The 21515-nt window shown below is 42.0% G+C and overlaps 1 protein-coding gene across 1 annotated transcript in view; it reads right to left on the bottom strand.

Annotated features, from left to right (window-relative positions):
* The window catches only part of CLASP1 (cytoplasmic linker associated protein 1), a 269026-nt gene that overhangs the window by 70763 nt on the left and 176748 nt on the right, over positions 1–21515 (bottom strand). The window contains exons 22-23 of the mRNA XM_060153037.1: positions 17888–17995; positions 13534–13701 (exon numbers count right to left, since the gene is read on the bottom strand). Of these exons, the coding sequence (XP_060009020.1) occupies positions 13534–13701; positions 17888–17995 (276 nt within the window). The remainder of the gene's footprint in view (positions 1–13533; positions 13702–17887; positions 17996–21515) is intronic.

Here is a 21515-nt window from a genome sequence, read left to right on the forward strand (position 1 = left end):
AATTTTCATTAGTGTTTCTACTGTTTAACTGTTATTAAGCTCAATTAATGTTAGGTATTTGTTCATCATGATGCCTGTGTCACCAAAGGCTATTTAAAAATCAGTTTATTAAAATTCTTTAAACTTCACCACAAAAAGCTAGTATCTTTGCTGCAAAACATTAATCATTCAGATAATATAAATTTCTCCTGAGTCCCTCAAAGGACTTTTTAAATGATATACGTGTCTTTATACGTGTCAACCGAATGGACAGAATGCAAAACAATTTCCAACTTTAGCAGTTCAAACAACTATTCTAAGCCTGTTAACAAGCATGGACAATAAAGACTAACTTTTTAATTTTTTTTTGGCCGCACAGCTTGCGGGATCTTAGTTCCCCAACCAGGGATTGAACCCTGGCCCACGGCAGTGAAAGCGCTGAGTCCAAGGAGACTAACTTTTAAAAGTCCCATCACGTAAGCTGACCAGCCTTCCTTAAGAAGTGCTGAGATTGCTTGGGACTCACTGCCCTTGTGAGGCCTTGCTGCTCACAGCTGTGGCAGCTCAAGACAAAGCAGTCCGGTAAAAGGCTCTTATAATGTATGATAAACCTCTGGAAGAAAAATGTTAAGATTAAAAATGCTTTCTCTTTGTTAACAAATAAGACACTGTTTGGACAAGGAAAGTCTCTGCATGTGCCATATTCTAGTAATGAAACATTTAGAAAAAAAAAGAAATAAAAGAAAGCTAATGTCGGGTTTACATAATTGATCTTTCCTATAAAATGATATATTTAAAATTTGGGGTAGGTAACAAGACATCATCTACAAACTGGTGAGCTCTAAAAGTGAAGTGTTATTTAACTTTTTTAAATTGTCAGCTTCGAAACGTTATACCTTCCACTGCCACAGAAAGGGGGAAAGGTTTAAACACTGCTATCAAAAGCTATATAGTTATGAATTTTTAGAGGGAAACAAAAATTGTATGTTATACTATCCCCTTTTTTAATGTACTTGTTGCTCGTACTGAATTTCACCATTACGTGTATGTTTAAAAGGTGATTTAATGTGCCAAATAAACTAAAAACAGACCACAAAACAATTCTCTCTCTCTCTAGAATATAAATCATCACCTGAAATAACATTATAAATTTGAGATTTATTATGCACATAGTTTTATAAATGATCTTTGTTCAAGTCTCTTTTTTTTTCCATTAAAAAAGGGTAGATAGTAAGGGATTTATGAGTAACAGAATGAAAGTAATTCAGTTATAAGCCATTTAAAAATTACCCAGCATAAACGTAAATAAAACAGAATCTTAAAAAAAAAAAAAAAAAGTAGGCCTCATGCCAGCAATTCTTGCTCCAGGGATAATACTGATTTTTCAGACACAAAATTAAAACTGTAAGAACAAAGCAATTATTCTGTGCTTCCCAGATGCATACAGCTTTGCCATACACAGTGACTGCAGATCATTTGATATACATCGTAGATAACTGAATTTCAAATCTTAAGGGGAAATGTTTGTCTGGACCTAAGAAAATTTATAAGCCTTTGGTTTTCGCCAGACCAAAATCTGCTCTACGTTCTCTCTGGTACTGTCCAGTTTCCACGAGATGGATACATATGACTGTGCCCTCAGTCTGGCCCATAATCTTCAGGGGAATATCCTAATCAGAGAATACATAATAAAATGCATAGGTGGCTTCATTTAGAGGAAAAACAGAGACACTAACTCAGTAAATTGGTCACAGTTGTCACCATCAACAGTCTGATTTAACAGATTATGCCTTGTACTCAGTTGATAAAACTACAGTCATTAGGGATTATTAGCGTATCAAAATGATGCCAGTTAAATCCGGCAAACTGATGCATTATTGTATGCTCACTTTCTGCCCCAGAGGCTAACCAGGGCATTTGGGGTACTGTTACAATGAGGCTGAGATGGAGTGTTTCGGCTCTGCAGGCTGCAAAGGCTACCTTTGGCCTGACTTGATTATCCTAATCGTGATTTGTTTTTCCATAAATGCTTTAGGACAATCCATTTCCTTCAATACATATGAAATGAGGTTTGCTATAATCTGGGACATCTGGTCACTAAATAGTACCTCCAAGTAATTAGAACCGGATGGTAGTAACTAGCATTAACAGACACTTTATTGGGAGTTAAGACTGAGAGACGGAAGCCTCTGCTGGATGAGGTCCATACCCCACTTCCTCCGAGGGACCCTTCAGGACACCTATCTGGGGCTGCTGTTTTCCTGGGGTAGGGAGTGAAAGGAGGGCAGAAGTGCTTCCCTATCCTTTTGTTTTGTTTTGTTTTAACATAAATACGAACACTGGAAAAATGATGTCGTCAAACTGGCTACAAAGCATCTACGGCCTATTAACAGGACCATAAACATTCAACAACTTAAAAAAAAAATAGAAGCACATCGTGGGGGGAAAGAAAATATGAGGTGCATACATGCCAAGTGCTAGCGGACACTGATGGGAACCAGATGTGACAATGAGCGTGTGACAATGAGCGTGGACAGGCATGGCATGCATGAGCGCGTGTTCACCTGACTGCCCAACAGAGTCAGCCGTGGCAAGAGCACTAGTGGACCTGGAATGACGTCGAGAGGCTGCAGGTAAAAGGAACGGCAACACCCACAGGGTTAACACACGAGAACCTGAGACAGCAGCGGCCACAGACCGGAGGGAACGCGGGGCTGCTCCCGACGCGGCCGTGTTTCCTCACGGAAAGAGATGATGTTGGGTACGAATGGACAGCGAGGGCCAACAACCCCCGGGCTGCATGCGGGGCGCTGGCGCAGGAGGAGGGCTGCCTGTGCACCCAGCGGCCCCCGCCCCCGGGTGCACGCTGCCCCCGGGTGCACGCTGCCCCCGGGTGCACGCTGCCCCCGGGTGCACGCTGCCCCCGGGTGCACGCTGCCCCCGGGTGCACGCTGCCCCCGGGAGCCACCGTCGCCACCACAGACTGGGCACGGGAAGGACGCCAGGGGCGCGCCGAGGGGGCGGAGCAGCAGGATGGGTCACGCCTCCCGTCAGGATGCGATGCACACGAGACCATGCACCAGAAACAGAAGCGAAGAAGTTCACACAACGTTCTCTCAACAGACACAGAATGAAGTCACAAAAAGGGGGCTTTCATATACAGGATGGATACACAACAAGGTCCCACTGTGGAGCACAGGGAACTCCATTCAATATACTGTGACAAACCACCATGGAAAAGAACATGAAAAAGAACGTTCGTATGTATAACTGAATCACTTTGCTGTACAGCAGAAATTAACACAATGTTGTACATCAACTATACTTCAATAAAAAAGAAATAAAAGACTTCATGCTTCACAGGTAAAATATAAATCAATTAAAAAAAAAAGAAAGGGGCTCAACAACTGTATTCCATTTTCCCTAGTCAACATGTGTGCTGTTCTGCTGCAGAAATATCCCAATGATTAAAGAACTCACTGTTTTAACTGTTGGAAAGTTGGCTGTAATAAGTTTAACAGCCTTCCTTGGAGAGGCATCTGCAGGCCTCTGGTTATGAGCACCAGCTCCGTGACATATGGGGGGCAAGTCCTGGTCAGATCACAACTAGCTGTGTGGGCCCTGGGCAAAGTACTAAACCCCTCTGTGTCTCAGTTCCTCATCTGTGAAATGGGGCCAACAAGGGTACCCTCCTCTTGGGAGTTAAGAGAATTAGGAGAGACTATACATCAAACACTTGAAACGCTACCAGGCACAGAATAAACCGTGGTGGTTAACAGCAGCAGTGCTGGTTAATAAATGCTATTTTGCTAGCAAGTACTCATAATATTATATCGCATCAATTCATCAGTCTGAGAAAACATACACCAAACTCCATCCTCGTGTGGAGAGAATAACTTTTAGAAACAATTATGAAATACAGGCTTGGGTCCAAACCTGAATTTATTGACCCGAGTGCCACATAATATGTGGCTTTTCCTTTACCTCAAAAGAAGAAAAAAGAAAAAAAAAGAAAAAAAAACCACGCTTCTATCATTACTTGGAAAGAACACGGTGACTGTAGCACAGAGAGTTCATAGGTTTCACAGAGTGACACTAAGCAGTGCCAGAGTCCAGAATCCTCCCACGTTTACATGCTTAGTCATGAAATGGCAAAACCCCAAACTCTTCAACACAATTTTATTTACTTAAGCTCGTGTCACCTTGTGAAATGTGCATATCTGCGGGATAAGGGGTACTGAACAGCAAAGGTTACCTGGTCAGTAAGGACAAATTTTTACCAGCATGCAAAAGAAAAAGAAAATCCCTAATTCCTCGAGATACACAATAATAAGTCGGCAAGCTCTAAAACAGGTATTACAAAACAATCACTTTCCCTAAATAAGGAAACTGGCAAAACATTTTGTAAGACTGAAGCAAACTATTCATTTCTTGTACAAGCACAATGGTATTGTATCCTGACAGTTTAAACTGAAAACCATGTTTAAGCAACACCTGATCTGAAGGTTCCTTATAAAGTCGTCCTTTGGTTCTGTTTCAACAGAATATTCTACAGCAAATCTGTCACGTAACAAGTTCTCGGTCACGTTCTCAAGTGAACGTCCCACAATGGAATCCAAGGTGGACCCGCTTACATCAAAGCCTCATTGACAGCAGAGTCCTAGAGCCTTAATCTCACCTAAAAGCTGTCACTGTCACTATGTATTCATACCATTAAAATGGTCCAAAATAACTTTTTAAGAAAAATGCAAGCTCAAACCCAATATGTAGTCACTGAAACAATTACTTCTGTCCTCTTCTTTTAAAAAGTGAAGGTTGGCTACATAAGTTGATTCAAAGGGGCACTAATACAAAATCTCACTGACTTATAAAGGGGGTAGGAAATGAATATTAAAGTGAATGAGAATAAGAAGGAAACATCACACTCTCCGAAGGGCGTAGGAGGCTCCCCAGGGGGCACAGCAACCTTTGGGACTTATCCATGAATTCCCAGGTGCCATTGCCACACCTGGAAATCCCGACTCAGAAACGTGGCCAAGCACTTTCTCTGTACCTGAGCCTGGAGAGGCCTCAGAAAGCAGTTAGTACATTTCAGAGGAACCAATGAAAGACACCTCAGGTGAGGCAGGGGAACAGCCACGCTTTGAAGTCAGACCCGTGTGATCTTGGGGAAGCGGCCTCCACTCCCCAGGTCTTGGTTTTGTCATCGAGACAAGAGGGACGACGATACCAGTCCCAGAGGCTGAACAGGACCCACGAGGGTTATATGCCCACTGATCACTCAGCATGGTGCCAGGGGCATGTGGGCACTGGTGCTGTTCCTGCTGGACAGGAGTTTTATGAACAGATTTAACCCAACAAGAAAGAAAAAAAGTCATGGTCTAAAAACTGAGCTGAAATGATGTGAACTCCTGCCCTGACCACACAGAAGACCACGCTGGTGCCAGAGCTTGTGAGAAGGGGAGATGTCTGCAGCCTCAGCTCCAGCTGTGGTAGCAGCAGTGACACGCGTCCACAACCGGGCTGCCACCAAAACACTTCAGTGGAAATCAGACTGGATCCCTCAGCTCCTCAGGGTCCAAGCAGGACCTCAAGAATCCAGCACACCTTGCCTGGTCCACAGACCACATGCTGGGTCACAAAGGCTGCTTCCATGGACAGGAACAAAAACAGCAGTGTACACGTGAAATAAAAACACTGAACTCTAAGAGACAAGATAATCAACCAGACTGAACTGTTCACTTATAGAACAGGTTATTTCGAAGGTCAAATCGTGAACAAGGATGCATAGATACACAGCCTTAACTTAAAAGGAAACACCACCAGTTCACTCAGAAAAAAAAAAATCATCCTTGCTGCCCTGGATTTTTGAGGATTCTGATCTAATGCTGTGAACTGCTGTGGAAGAGCTGACAGGGACCAGGTGAGCTGCCCCACTCAGGCCCTCATGCCCATCAGGTAGGACACCTCACACAGGTATCTCCTCACGAAGTCAGGTGATCGTCTAGAGGGCCCTGCATCCGTCCATCTGCTCTTTCTGAGAACTCCACGAGGGACAGTGGTCATGAAGAAATAGGTCTAGATTCTGAGTACTGATACTAATTGGGGGAAAAAAGATACTGGGAAGGAGTGTATGACTTAGAAGGAGATAGTGGCAAATATTAAAACCTTATGCTTTTGCTGTAACATCCATCTTCCAAAGTGACATTTTTATATTTGAAAGACCCGTTTCATAATTAGAGTCAAAGTAACAGACTGCTACAGTCCACAGTTCCAGAGAATAACTTCAGGCCTAGGCCCTACCGGTATAAAGTGATTTCTACCTGTCATGCTTATCATGAGGAAAAAATACACAGCTGTACAGCACTTAATACGCCCAAGAACTGAAACACAATTACTGAAGAATACAAAACATTTTTCTTTTCTTTTTTTTGTGTGTGTGTGAAAGTATGTGTTGATAGACATCTTACAGGATTAATAATTTGCACTAGGTAAAAAGGTGTATGTCCATTTTAGAGAAAGGCAAGACTATTAAAACGAAATAGAAAATGTAAATTCAATATTCTATAAAGCATAAATGTTTCTCTTTTGGTCTTGTTTTTCTTGAATACTAGAAATTGTTAAAGTACAAATTCTAGCTGTAAGGAAAACTGAAACGGGGGGCGTCTGTCAGACAAGCAGCCCCAACGGACACCGAACTGGTGATCAGAGGTACAATATTACCATGTACCATGGCCACCAAATGTTGTAAATTTTTTGTCCTGGGGTGGCACCGGATCACAAACATTAAACAGCCTGTTGAGCCCAGGAAGAATGAAAAGTATCTTAATAATTAACAGTGAACATAAAGGTTTTGCATTGTGCTGTACACTGAGGTCGTTTGTCCGAAAGCAATTTGCAGACTGCTTTAAAGAAAGCTTTGAAGTGACTCGTTTCACAGAAGGAGAGCTAATATTCATGCTGCTTTTTCGATTAATGTGCTCACCCCCAAACCGAGCACATGCTTAGTTTCCTAAATGTTATCATGATGATACTTTTTTTTTTTTTTCCTTCTCTGAAGTGAATCACGCATGGGCTGATCCCTGGTAAAATTCAAAACAGGTTGCAGAGATTCAGCGAGTACGGAGACACTTTGGACGCGCTCAGCTTTTAAGCAGCAACGGTCTCTGGCTGAGCTGCGCCACACGCTGGCAACGACCTCGCAGACGGGCTTGCCCGGAGCAAGTGGTCCTAAACGACAACAGTACAGGGCGCATGGGTGCTTTCTTCCCCTGATATGTGAAAACTGGGAACTGCCAGAATCCGAGCATGCAGAGGGGACAGGAAGGGAGGCTCGGGAGGAGGACGGGAGCGGAGAGGCGCACGGGACAGCGGCGGGGGACAGAGGCAGGTGGCTGGGCCCGGCGGGGCGGGAGGAGCCCCAGGAGCCAGGCCGGCGGGTACTCACCGAGCGGAGGGAAGCCCCGAGCGGGGCTCGTATCGCGGCTGCTCTCACGGCTGGCATCGCGGCTGCACCCCTGACTCATGCTGGGTCGAGGGATACGGCTGCTCCGTGCTAGCGTGCAGCATGAGGGGTTTCAGAGAAGGGGAACAAGTTTAATGAAGACAGAGAAACTCACATATGGTCAGTCACATTCCGTTCACGTAATCGCGACACGGCCCGCGCCTGCCCCTGCTCGGGCCTCACTGACTGACGGGCCAACAACAGGAGGGGGTGGGCAAAGCTGGACTTGCCCACGGCCTCGCAAAGCTGGGCATTTCAGTAGGAAGGTGAAGTAACACCTAAAGGTAAGAAATGGAAAAGAAAGCTCTCCAAAGAGCAAACTGGATCAGAATATACAAGATCCAAAGTCTTCTGGAAATGATCAGTTGCTATGGCTTCAGCACACTCCTCCCCGAGAGGATAATAAAAGGCCATAGTCATTTTCATATGCACTGGGTCCTTAGAAAGATACTTTAATTTGGATTAAAAACAGAATAAAGGCTCTGGTCACCGAACTCTATGAACTTACCTAATTAAAAGGAAGACTGTTCACTTCCCCCAGCCTGGCCTTTACAAAGAGAAGTCATGAGGACTGACCCTGCTAGAGAGCCTGCGTGCTGCAAATCAGTGTGGGGATATAAAGAATCGGGACTGCTAACCCCTCATTCACTGGTCTCGACATTCATTCCGGTGTTTTCTATGGAATCCAAAAAGATCCGTCTGTCACCCCTACCCAAGCACCTCCACTCACCAGCCTCACACCTGAGTCCATCCCAGGTGGCCTGATAGTCCCAACAGTCATGGTTAAAGATCATGCACTGGCCTGAGAACAGCCAATTACTTTCTCACATCACAGGAGACTGAGACGACAGAACCCCACGAGCAGCCTAACGGCCAATATAACTTGGCCATAAACCTCATGAAAGACCATGATTTTCTTATTTTTCAGCTTGCTTTGAGAAAACAGAAATGCAGTACTGGCAAAATACTCAAAAACAACTTTGCAAACTGAAAGCACGTAGCCACCTACATGACAGCTGATGGGAACAACAAATATTTCCATCTTGAGAGGATCTACTAATTCTGGATTAGACAGAAAGGCCTTTCTCAGAAGGTTTGGAAAATATAAACTTGATTCACTGATGTAAAAACCTCCACGCTTACTACATTGCAATGAGCAAAGCCTATAATTTCAGAGCAAAGGTAGATTTATTATATGGCCAAACCGTAACAAGAATGTCTTACAAACCAGAATCATAAAACTCCCTGAGTTAGAAGAACATGGAAGTGAAAAACCAAACCAACTTCCTATTGTGGTCTCTGCTCAGTGCCAGAGGTGAATGAGACCCTAAAGGTACCTAAGTGATGTGCAAAGGTTTATCAGGTCTGTGCTGGCGAGCAAGGCAAGGTCAAGCCCAGGAACGCAATCTCAGCCATCAGTCAAAATGGGGCTTCATCTGGAATTCTCTAGGAATTCCTAAACTCTCCTTCATTTTGCTATAGTGACGTGGAAGCACTGAGTTTTCACTCAGAGTAGTAGTGACAATTTAATCAGCAATTCTTGATAACATTCTAAACACCTCCTGCTCCTACCATGAAGGCCAAAGCAACAGGTGCTAAATTAAACTTAAAAAACTAGGGAGTATCTACTGATCCCGTCAGTAAAGGAAAAGTTGCATAAAACCTACAAAAGAGTCCTTAGGGGGGCCACTACCACATCTAATGTAGAAATGCCCTCTCCAGCTCTATGCTAGCTCACTGGTCCAGCCACTCAGCCGCTCTAGATCTCAGCCTCCAGTTAGGAAGGTGAGAGAGAGAGAGAGTCCCCACTATTTAAATGAAAAGGGTACTGTGAGATAATGTACGTACGTAGGTATGTCTGCGGTCCCTGCTGAAAGGCATACGTGAAAACCTCGTCTTATTCCACTGGCCACTCCAAAACAATCACCAAAAAGCAGTAAGGCCAGTCCTGATAGGTCTTCACACGTGGGCATGCTTAGCTGACCATTTTCTTATAGCTCTTGCCCGATTACGTCTGAATTTTCACATAGTTCTCACTCCCTGCTTTAAGTGAGCAGATATATTACAACAATGGGGAAGCTCTGCTCTCTCCCCAGGCTGAGCTTGCTTTGTGAGGGCAATGAAGAACGTGAGAAGAAATAGGTAGATGCCATGTGAAATAACAACAATCATAATTCTTAACGAGGTCTACCGTCCTCGTATTTGGCCCAGAGAACGTCCATTCACCCATCTGTCCTGACCGCCTTCTTTACCATATGGCCGGTAAGAACATGGAGAAAAAGAATTCTGTTTACAATTCTGTGCATGGTTTGGCCCCAAACTTCATTCAAGTACACTTAGCAGTGAAATCAACAGTTCAAATGTTGGATAATTTAAAACACAAGAGGAAGAAGTTCCCCCTTACTTGCAACACCATTTCCAAAGACTAACCTACAGGGAGGATTTAAAGTAAGTATACACATAAACGATTTTTACAAAGACTAATTGATTAGGCGTCAAAGCTACACCACAACATACCGAATCACCCTGTGTACTGAGCACCGAGAGTGAGCGTTCTGTGTGGGAACAGGTTTTGGAGGAGGGGTGGCAGAGGAGGGAGAGATGATAAAACACATCTGCCGCGTGAGCGTCCTAAAAGCAGGCAGGCTTCTCAGGGAGTTCTGGAGTCCTGCACGGAACGCTGGGAAGCCTGGAAAACCCTCTGACTGGTTTTCATTCCTTGAGTGACACTCTACCTTTATAGCGTTTTAAGGGAACTCCTGACTTTCGTCTTTCAAGGAAGGATCCTACCAGAATTCCTATCAAAAGCAGAAGTACAAGAAGAACAATGAAAACTCCCGGAAGTTAAAGACATGAAACGTCTCTCTAGCCTAGACATTCTCATGTCTTGGTCTTGCACACAGTAGTCTAATCTAACAAAGAGCTAAAAGGAATTATTAATTTCAATTTTTTTCAAAACACATTTAACCGGAAAAGCATCTGAGAACACTTTAAATGCATATCCACAGACTGTTAGGGGCAGAAAGTCCAATGTGTTCATAGCCTTTTCAGTAGACAGTTGGGAGAACAAGGGAACCAAAGGCCAACTTCCAAAACGTGACTGCTGTAGAGGTCAGCAATTCGTGTGGCTTTACCCTAAGTCACACGTAGAAGGAAACAATTTACACACACACTCCTCCATTTGCTCAGTTTATGAAGGAATACATTTCAGAAAGAAGGGCGTGGGAGGGTTTTGTTTCTTAGTTATCCAACAGGAATTACTTCCCGTTTTGCTTAAGAAACCTTAAATGCTAAAGAAAAAGAGCTCTGACATCATCTTTATCACAGGTGAAACCGGAAAATTTAGTTAAGAAATATTAGTTCAAACAAAAAAAGGCGTAGTTGAACCAAATACCATTTGCAGATAACTAGAATTATTTCTCAGGGCAAATTCCAAGCTATGAGGAAAACTATTAACCGGTTTGGGGATTATAGAAAATATTCTTAAAAGATACTCCTACTTTTTTTTGAATATTTATATTTAAAGTTGCTATACAATGAACCAAATGTTTAGACACATAGACATATACCCAGTATATACTAAATGATCAAAGAAATATACACTCTATTACAGAAAAATGCTAACATATCTGACACCCCATAAAATGGAATCTCTAAGCAGTACTAGAGGAAAAAAGTGGAAAGATGTATTTTACTCATATATATTTTATAACTGTGTATGTATATTCTCACAATGTGCAAAAATGTCTATAAAGTATCTTCTTTAATCAGAATTGTATGCATGACCTCAAAGCTCCATCCACAACTAATCCCCTTAACGAGCATCAAGGAAACAACTTTCTTCAAAATGATGTTTCAAATAAGAACGCTTGGGAAGGTTGACAGGCTCCTATTTAGTTCTTACTGATGGATGATGTTCCATAGGACTTCTTTCAAAGGCTTATTAAACGCTGTCTTTCCAGCTACCCACAGTGCAAACTTCACACTTAAGAGCATAGACTGCCAGGTCCTAGAGTCATGTTAGATAATCGAGGTTGGATTATTTCCCAATTTCAAGAAGGTAAAAATGGCATCTTTAATAAATTTAAAAAGTAAAATCCCAAAAAAGGGAAGAATTTTTGGGGCTTCCCTGGTGGCGCAGTGGTTGAGAGTCCACCTGCCGATGCAGGGGATGCGGGTTTGTGCCCCGGTCCGGGAGGATCCCACATGCCGCAGAGCGGCTGGGCCCGTGAGCCATGGCCGCTGAGGCTGCGCGTCTGGAGCCTGTGCTCCACAGCGGGAGAGGCCACAGTGGTGAGAAGCCCGCGTACCGCAAAACAAAAACAGAAACAAAAGCAAAAGAAAAGAATTTTTAGCAGTATGAAACAAGTCAGGATCACCAAGAAACATCCTATAAACTTAACTAATTGTGGGAAAAGGACAGCTGAAACCTCAAGCCTAGGTTTGAAATCAAATGTATTTTCCAAACAAAACCAGATCCAAATACACGTATGTGACAACAACAAATCTGAAATTTATCAGTAGATATTGCAGTCATGATATTTTCTCTGGTTGTATCCACATTACTTGCTATTACTGGATGCAAATAACTGGTCAGCTCAGGGACCATGTTCCATAAAGCCCACAGAAGGTCAGCATCACGCAGCATTTTAACAAAACCACGGCTTGATTACATTTCTCACTTGCTTCGGAAATGTTGGTCAAACCAAATCCTTTCGATTCTACTTCTTAAATACCTGCTCCCCACCGCCTTCTCGAAGTTCAGGGAGTCTTCAAGGACATTCGTGAGCTGGACCCTACCAGTCCCTCTGCCCCCATCTCCCACCCACTCTGACAAACATCCTCGGCTATCGTCAGATAAACCACTAGTGGTCCCAGGGCGCACAACGCTCCCTCTCGTCTGACCGCTTCTGCACAGGCTCCTCTCTGCCTCATCTCCCCACCCCGCCTGGTGCCACCTTATACACCTCATCGAAACAGGGCCGATTCTGGGAAGGTTCCCCTGGCAGGAAACCTAGGAGGACTGGGGCAGACATTCCTGTTCTACGGTCCCAGAGCAGCTGCCAGGGTATCTGTCATACTGTCTTACATTTTCACCTCTAAGACCACAAGCTCTTTGAAGTCAGAAGCTAAATCTACTGCATTTATCTTCTAATCATAAGATCTAACAACATGTGCCTAGCACATCACAGTAAACGTTCCAGTATTCAATAAAAGTTATTGAGGAGATAAATGAATAAATGACAAAGGTAAGCCAACAGGACAAAAGAATACAGTATTCTGATTTCACATTAGTAGGTTTTTACCCTTAGAAAGCAGGTGAGACTATAAGAGTATGAACACAGATTTTTCACAGTAGATCACAAGACTTCTAACCGTTTTACTAAAAAGGGAGCATACAAATTAGATTTTAATAGAGTGAAAGACTGTTAAGCTGCTGAGAGTCATTCATATAAAATCCTACTACAAAGAAACTAAACACTACAACACAAAAATAAACACTATATATACCTAGTTTTCCTCTTCTTGGTTTTTATGTTTGAACAACATTATGTCAAAAGTAACAGCTACACATATTCTGTGATGATAATTTTCACCAATTGGGTTAGAGAAGAGCAAAATCAAAATAAATGTGGACCCTACAAATTGCTTCTGAATATTTATATAGGTTAATGGCTGTTTATTGCTAATCAGTGAAAGACAAATGGAAAAAGCAACAGTGCTCCTGTGCAGGAAATTTTGCAGCAAAGAAGCCTGCCCATTCCCCCAGGTTAATGTTTTGCAAAATGACTCTAACCCACAGAAGCCCACAATGGTGTAGTTCTTTCCCATCAGTGTGAAGGTAAACCCCACATATTTGTTAGTCCTAACTGAAAACTGAACCTGCTATCATCTGTAAAAAGCACAAACTGAAATGTCTTTTTAACACAGGCAAAGTGACATCCTCGGTTCAAAAACAGCTATTTCCCACAGGAGACAAAGTCATTAGATTATAATCAAAATCATGACCAGGTTGGGAATGGTGTTTCAAGATCTTTGAGAATTCTCACCTAATCCTATGCGGTTTGGACTTGTTTCTCGGCTACATCCCTGACTCCTGGGAATCTTGCTTCGTTTTTCTGAAGAGGGTGTCGCAGGTGGGCCTCTCGAGGAACCCCCAGCAAGGCCACTATAACCACTTCCCAACAATTTCCCTGGGGAACTTGATCGGCTGCCAGCTGAAAATGAAGCGAAACAAAATTGAATAATGGATGTAAATCAAGAAATAAATTACAGTAATTTCAGAAGTCAGTTTACACATGAGTTTGGATCAAATATCAAGAGAATTTTATATAAAAATAGCTTTCTAGCTGGTAACATCACTAATTTTTCAAAAACTAAGGAGCATAAAGGAACATCAAATTTTCATAAAAGAGTATTTATACCCAGGAGAATTAGAGATGGAGTTCTACAGAAATGACTGCAAAATTTCTGATTCAAAAGAGCAGGCTCAGGTTGAGTACAAAAAGCCTCTCAGTTGCACAGCAAATTTCTACAAATAATCACAAAGCCGTTTTATTTATTAACTGGTTTGGTTTCTGTAGGAGTTGGTATGTTAAAAAATGGCTGAAAGAGTAGAAATATAACAGAAATTTCTTAAACGCTAAAGGAAGACTCCATTAATCTAACAAATGGAAAAGGAGGCAGAAATATGGTAAACAGAAATCACAAGATAAAATGATAAGAATAAGCTCAAACATATCGGTAATCATAATAAATGTGGCTGGATTAAATTCAACTATTAAAAGACAGATTCCTGGATTGGTTTAAAAAAACTGAAATGAAATTCAACTGTATGTTGTTTATAAGAGACAAACAACATACATATAACAAAACAACAAAACAGAATAAAAAACAGCATTAAAAGAGAAAAAAGGATGTTTCATATTGATTAAAAAATAATTATCCTTAAAGATATAATAATCATGAAACTTTATGCTCCACGTAACATAGCTTTGAGATAGAAAACACAGAAACGATAAAAATACAGAGAGAGATTGAAAAGGCCGTAATTATTAATATATCTCTCAGAAAGACTAATACTAATGAAAGATTAATACACTACTCAGAAACTGGCAGAGCATGCAGTCAAAACTATACAGATATGTATAAACACACCTCCCGCATATACACACAGTGCATAGTCCAACAAACAGAATACACATTCCTTTCACATTTCCACACAGGAATAGTACAAACACTGACTCTGTACTAAGCCTCAAAGGAAATCTCAGTAACCTTTTACAAAGGTAGAAATTATATAGAAAACATTCCCTGATGTGAATGCAATAAAATTAGAAATTAAAATCATAATATGGTTAGTTATTTTTATAAATGGCTAAGTGACTACATACCTATATAACCATTTCTTGTAAAACAAAATTCTTTCTTAAAGAAGGCAGCAAAATTTTAAGGATCGTACCAATACACTCAAATGGCAGTCATTAACTTAGATCATCTCCTTAAGCAGAGAAGGCAATAAAATTCGCAAATATCAAGTATTTGTTATCATGTAGCAGAATAGAATGATCCAGAGGGAAAAACCTTCAAAATAACACTTACCTGGAAATTAAACACACACACACACACACACCCCTCCATCATTCAAATAAATCACTCAGGTGGCTACTTACGAAACCTCGTACTTTATAATGATTTAACTACAGTTTAAGTGAAATTCATTATAAAATTATCAGTACACGTTCCCATGAAGAACATGTCTCAGGATCTATTAACTTTGCCCATAAAATCTGAGCACACAAATAAACGATTAAGCTGTATAAAAGGAGAAAAGAAATCCATTTCAAACTCTAGAATTTGAACATACAGAAAAAACGCAGCAAGATTAACTAAGCTCATAATAAAGAGAGAAATTAATATTGTGCAAGGAACATGGGGTGCGGGAGAATGCAAAACACAAAAAAAAAGCAAGAAGAGAAATGGCTTACCACCAGCAGGATTAGCAGATCTGGATCCTTGATTATGAGAGCAGACCAAAGGACAGGCAAAAAGTGGATTAAAAGACAATAACACAATACAGAAGGTCAGCATGCAACACAGCACAAATGTCTTTGTTCACAAACACATTAGCAAAAGGGCTGTTTTTCTAGGTCTTGTTCCTCCTAGCCTATTTTCGTACTTATTTTTACTTTATACACATCATACTGTATTAGCATTTATTTCAGATCTGCTCATGAAACACTTATGAACCTACCATGCGCCAGGCACAGTGCCAGGCGGACGAGATGCAGAGAAGATGCCGGGCCCTTTGGGGGCACCTGCCCTCTGGCTCTGAGCAGCCTGGCAGAAGTGACTGCATCTTACCATCTGTGTATCTCTACCCCTGCACACGGTGCTCACCACACAGGAGGTGCTCCAGAGACATCAACCAAGTGGAAGAAACCACTACTAGGTAGTTTCATCTGAATGTCTTATGCCAAATTCTCCAATATTTAAACATTAATCCTCACATATTTAAGTCCTCAACTATTCAAAAGATGCCAACTGTTAACTGTCCTAAATTTAATATTAACGAAATCTACTTACTCTTAAACCAGAACTATGAATGCTAGTATAGCTACATTCGTAAAATATCTAGATGTGCTCCTATCTACCTATTAAAATAATTTTTAAAAGAATAGTTGGAGGGTGGGAGGGAGGGAGATGCAAGAGGGAAGAGATATGGGAACATATGTATAACTGATTCACCTTGTTATAAAGCAGAAACTAACACACCATTGTAAAGCAATTATACTCCAATAAAGATGTAAAAAAAAAAAAAGAATATTTGATTTATATATATAAGTTTAAGGTCCAGGCTCGGTCGTTTGCTGGTGTTGTCTCTTTCCCTTGAGTGGAATTTGGTGAGTAAAATAAAACTGATGAGCTTTCCAAGTGGATCCCCAAGGCAAAGTGCAGTATTTTTATGACTGAAAAATTAAAGCTCTATCATCCCCCGCTACAGAAGAACTTTATTTCCACCACCTCTTAAGCAGAGGACCCAGCTAGGGGCAGGGACCCTTGCAGAGGCCAAGGCCAATAAACAGCAGACATAAAGAAATGGAAAATACTGTTCAGCCCTCACTCTCCAAGAAAGGAAACAACCCTATACAGCCTATACAACCCTATACAATTTTTTTATTCAACTCAATTTCAACGTATTGACTTATATTCTGAGTCTCGAACATTTTTGGCCAAGAAAAATTTTTTTTGTGATAAGACCCGACTCATATTTATGAGGTCATGACCAGAGTATTACATCTATCTGTGACTCCAGGTATCACTAGGGTTCACCAGAATAACCAGGGCCTGGACACTACTCCCCAGGCAGAAGCTTCTGGACTACACCTGCACAACCTATGCTGTGTGGTATGGTGTAATACACTAAAAGCATGGGCTTCTGCGTCAGACAAACAAGCCTGGGTGCTGTCGTCTCACAGCAGTATGTCTGACCTTGCACTTTCTTTTCAGAAAGGACATAAGCTTCTTTTAACATGAGGACTCTAGTTATCAAAGGGACATGGGGAAAGGATCTAAACTCAGGAGGAGCTGAGGAAGGCATTCTAAACACCTACGACAGAAGCTAACTAAGGTTTGGCCTCAGACTAGCCGCTCTCTACACAAGCCAGACAGCTCCTGGGGCCACGAAGGAGGCTGACTCCGGCAGCTGACAAGCACCTCCACCATGGTCGCCTGCCCAGGAGGGCCCTGACCCCCCGCCCCACTCCTAGTGCACAGACCGGGAAGCCGGGAAGTGAGACACCAGGCCTGAATCCTAAGAGAGATCAGAACACACTCATCCCGCCCACGGCTGCTTTCATGGCTGATGTTAACAAATCAGGTGACTCAACACATACAGAGAAGCAGCAATGGAAGCGAGCGAGGGCAGCCGAGCGAAGCGAGAGCCCACACTGGCAGGAGGAAAGGAGCAGAGTGGCATGTTAGCGCAGCGGGTGATGGGGGGGGGCAGCTTCGAATGGATTTACTTATTGCCGCTGGGAAGAGACCTCAGCATGAAGTCATCTCCCCCCGGAGCTGCTCTTGAATGACATCAGGATCCCTCATCAACAGCAAAATGGGTCGCAGCCCAAGTACGATTCACCTTGGGAGGCTTGAGGGGAGGGAAACTGCATTTCAATGTTTCCTGCCTAGGGACACAAAGTGTAAATCACCTGGAAAGGGGACACAGGTACACTGGAATACCCCATCTTGTAAGCATCCAACAAACATCAAGATTATTCACAGTGTCTTAGAGCCACAGAAATGTGTTTTTCCATTAAGTCGATGAAAATACTATAAATTTTCAGCTACAGAATGGCTGTTGGATAAAACTAAGAGAGAGAGAGCATAAAATATACTTCTTACGCTGGGACTGTGAGACCACTTTGGCGCGGCTGCGGCCCCGACTGTCGGAAGGCGTGGAGGTGACATTGGTGGCGCTCCCAGAGCTCTGCCGTCGCGTGCGGATCCGACCTGGAGGACATGGCAAAAACAGTGCTTCCGTAATGTTTCCAATACGCGCGATCACTCCTCGGGCAAGGGGCACGGGGCTGAGCCACCGCCGGGGGAGCTGGTCTCCCACGTGTGGTCCTGACACGCGTCCCTGTGTGCACACACAAATTCTACAGACACGTCAGAAACTCCTCAGAGGGACTCAGGAACCCATCAGGTGCTTTGCTTTCAATTGTTTTAGCATATTTTATTTTCAGATGGGGAGGTGATAGTCACTTGAGGGTTTTTTTCCACAATTATTTTTCCAGATTAAATTCTCTCTCCTGTTCATTGCCGACATGTCTGTCGAATTTCCAAAAGCAGGAAAGAATATTAGCTGTCATCTTCAGAAAACTACTACAGGAAAAAAAAAAAAAAAGAGTAAATGCAAAATAAAACAAAGAAACCTTCTTAACTCAGCAATCAGCAAAAGCTAGATCACCCTGGAGAATAAATGTGTCTTGCTGTGTAGCATTAAACTTCTATTTTAAAGCATGTATGCCAGCAAGTTTCTAGGCTGCAAAAAGATGAAGTTTATAGAAAGAATCAATATTAGGAATACCTAGAGAAGTGACCTAAAAATAATGCAATGTCATAGGCATTTATGAAGAATATTTGCCATTATTAAGTAAAGCAATGTGTTAACTCCAATTATTAAAGCATGAAACCATAAAAATAAAAATGGATTCATAAATACAAAATCACTGATGGTAAGACTAGAATGATAAGGAATTAAACTTTTTAAAATACAGGGCTTCTTTGTTTTCAAAGGGGCACAAATGCCCCCATTTCCATAATTCAACTGGAAGAGCAATCTGATAGGGAAAACACAAAGCAATTTGAACTCCCACCGGCTTCTTACACTGTTCAAAAGCACATCTACCTCATCAACTGAGAAAGTTTGCAGAAAGGCAATACGGAAAAACAAATCCTAAGGCTTGAAAAGGTTCAAGAAAGGAAGGTAAAGAGCAATAAAAGAAAGCACTGCACTTAATTGAAAAAAAAAAAAAGGAAGAAAGAAAACTAGAAAGAATCAATGACTTTTATTAGCAGTTGAATGAAAGACCTACAAGTTCTAGAATCCAGACTAAAATTAGGAGCTATATAAGATACTATGAGCTATATATGTGTGCACTCAAAATCCTCACACCGGGCTTCCCTGGTGGCACAGTGGTTAAGAATCCGCCTGCCAATGTAGGGGACACGGGTTCGAGCCCTGGTCCGGGAAGATCTCACATGCCGCGGAGCAACTAAGCCCGTGCACCACAACTACTGAGCCTGCGTGCTACAACTACCGAAGCCTGTGCGCCTAGAGCCCGTGCTCCGCAACAAGAGCAGCCACTGCAATGAGAAGCCTGTGCACTGCAACGAAGAGTAGCCCCCGCTCACCACAACTAGAAAAAGCCCGCGTGCAGCAACAAAGACCCAAAGCAGCCAAAAATAAATAAATAAATAAATAAAATTAAAAAACAAAAGTCCTCACACCAACATATAAGTAATTATTCCCACTTTACACATGAGGAAACAGAGAAGCAAGGCGGTTACTTAATTTGTCCAAGGTCCCACCACAGGTTCAGATGCCTGTGCCTGGCTAGGGCATTTTACTCTGCTAAGGAAGTCACCAAGAAAACTGAACGTGAAAAAAACAACTGAGTCTAATTTCTTAGGAGTTTTTAAGTGATCATCCAAACCCTCTCAGCTAAGAAAATAAAAAAATCTTCTTTGCTATGTCCCTGTGTCCTCCACCTCCCCCCAACCCCCCGCTGGTCATCATTCCCTAGCATTTCTTTATGTTTTTAATATACATAGTTGCATAACCAAGAAATAGATGGCATTATTTTATATTTTTTTAATGTTTTTAATCGTATCATAGGGTATATATTTTTCCAAAACTTACTGTTTGGCTCAACATTTTATCTGTGAGCTCAGTTACGGAAGTGATTTTTTGTAGGACGTAAAGGAGAGACCCGTTTTACTACTTCTGTGTGACTAACGAAGGTCCAAACAAATTTACTTAACCCCTTTCTTAACTAACCTACAAAGCCATCTTTGTCACTTACAAGTACTTGTATACATGCAAGGGTCCGTTTTCTCCACTGTGGTGTCTGCCCCATTAGTCCATGTGTCCATCCTGTGCAACATACACTGTTGCAAGTAGCTTTTCAAAACTACCTTCCTAATTGGTAGGGCAAATCAAGCCACTTTTCCCTAAAGCCCTCTGCTCTCTTGCATATGCGCACGTGAAGATGTAATAAAAAGATGTGTTGAAATTCTGACTGGCAATGTGGAATTTGGGGTTAAGCTGGGGGCGGAGGGGGGGGCAGCCCTATGATATTGATCTTTCCATTCATTAGCATTTTCTCTTTTTTACCTTCTTCAGTGTCTTTCAATAAAGACTATAATTCTTCCAAAAGTTTTATTCAATTTTTATAGACTTATTCAAAGGTGCCTTATTTTTATTATACACAATACAGTTGATTTAATTATATTGTCTAACTTGCTGACAAATAAGAATATGACTGTTTATATATATATATATATATATATATATATATATATATATTTTTTTTTTTTTGTGGTGGTACGCGGGCCTCTCACTGCTGTGGCCTCTCCCGCACAGGCTCCGGACGCGCAGGCTCAGTGGCCATGGCCCACGGACCCAGCCACTCCGCGGCACGTGGGATCCCCCCGGACCGGGGCATGAACCCATGTCCCCTGCATCAGCAGGCAGACTCTCAACCACTGCGCCACCAGGGAAGCCCCGACTTAACTCTAGGGACCTTGCTAAACTTTTATTAATCCTACCAATTTACATGTAGATTATGTGGTGTTCTCTAAACAGAAAACCACCTGCAAATAAGACTTCAGTTTTCTCCCTTCAAACCCTACCCTTGATCACTTCATCTGCTGTCTTGGACACACAGCACAATGCTCAAGAGAAGCACGAGGTAGGCTTTGCTATCTTGAGCCACACGTAAAAAAATAATTCTGGAATTTCACAAACTATACTTCAACAAGTGAAGAAAACTCATTCCTAATTGCTAAGAATTTATCAAAAATGTTTCTGGAATGTTTTAATGCTTTGCTTCCATCTTCTGAGATAAAGAGGATTATTCTCCTAAACGTACTGAGCTGCATCTATAAGGTTTGAAAGTATCAAACCTCCGCTGTCATGACTCACGCAGTCACATACACAGAATGTCTGTATTGTACCTCATCTGATTCTGGTACCAAGGTCACAACAGCTACATGAAACCAGGGAGGGAAGCTTTCTCTCTTCCTGGTCTCTGAGTTTATGTAAGACGGGAACTGTCCCATGCTTCACAACTTGCATGTATAGCCGTCTGAGCATGGTAGGGATTTTGGATATCTTTTCTATTTTAATTAAGTAATTAGCTTTTGGTGGGGGGATGGAGTTTTAGGTACTGATTCAAATTATTTAATGAGTAGTCTTAAAACTACTCGGGTTTTTTCTTCTTCTTGAAGAAACAGGTTTTTTCCC

This window comes from Lagenorhynchus albirostris, chromosome 6 (assembly GCF_949774975.1).
Source record: "Lagenorhynchus albirostris chromosome 6, mLagAlb1.1, whole genome shotgun sequence".
NCBI lineage: Eukaryota > Metazoa > Chordata > Mammalia > Artiodactyla > Delphinidae > Lagenorhynchus > Lagenorhynchus albirostris.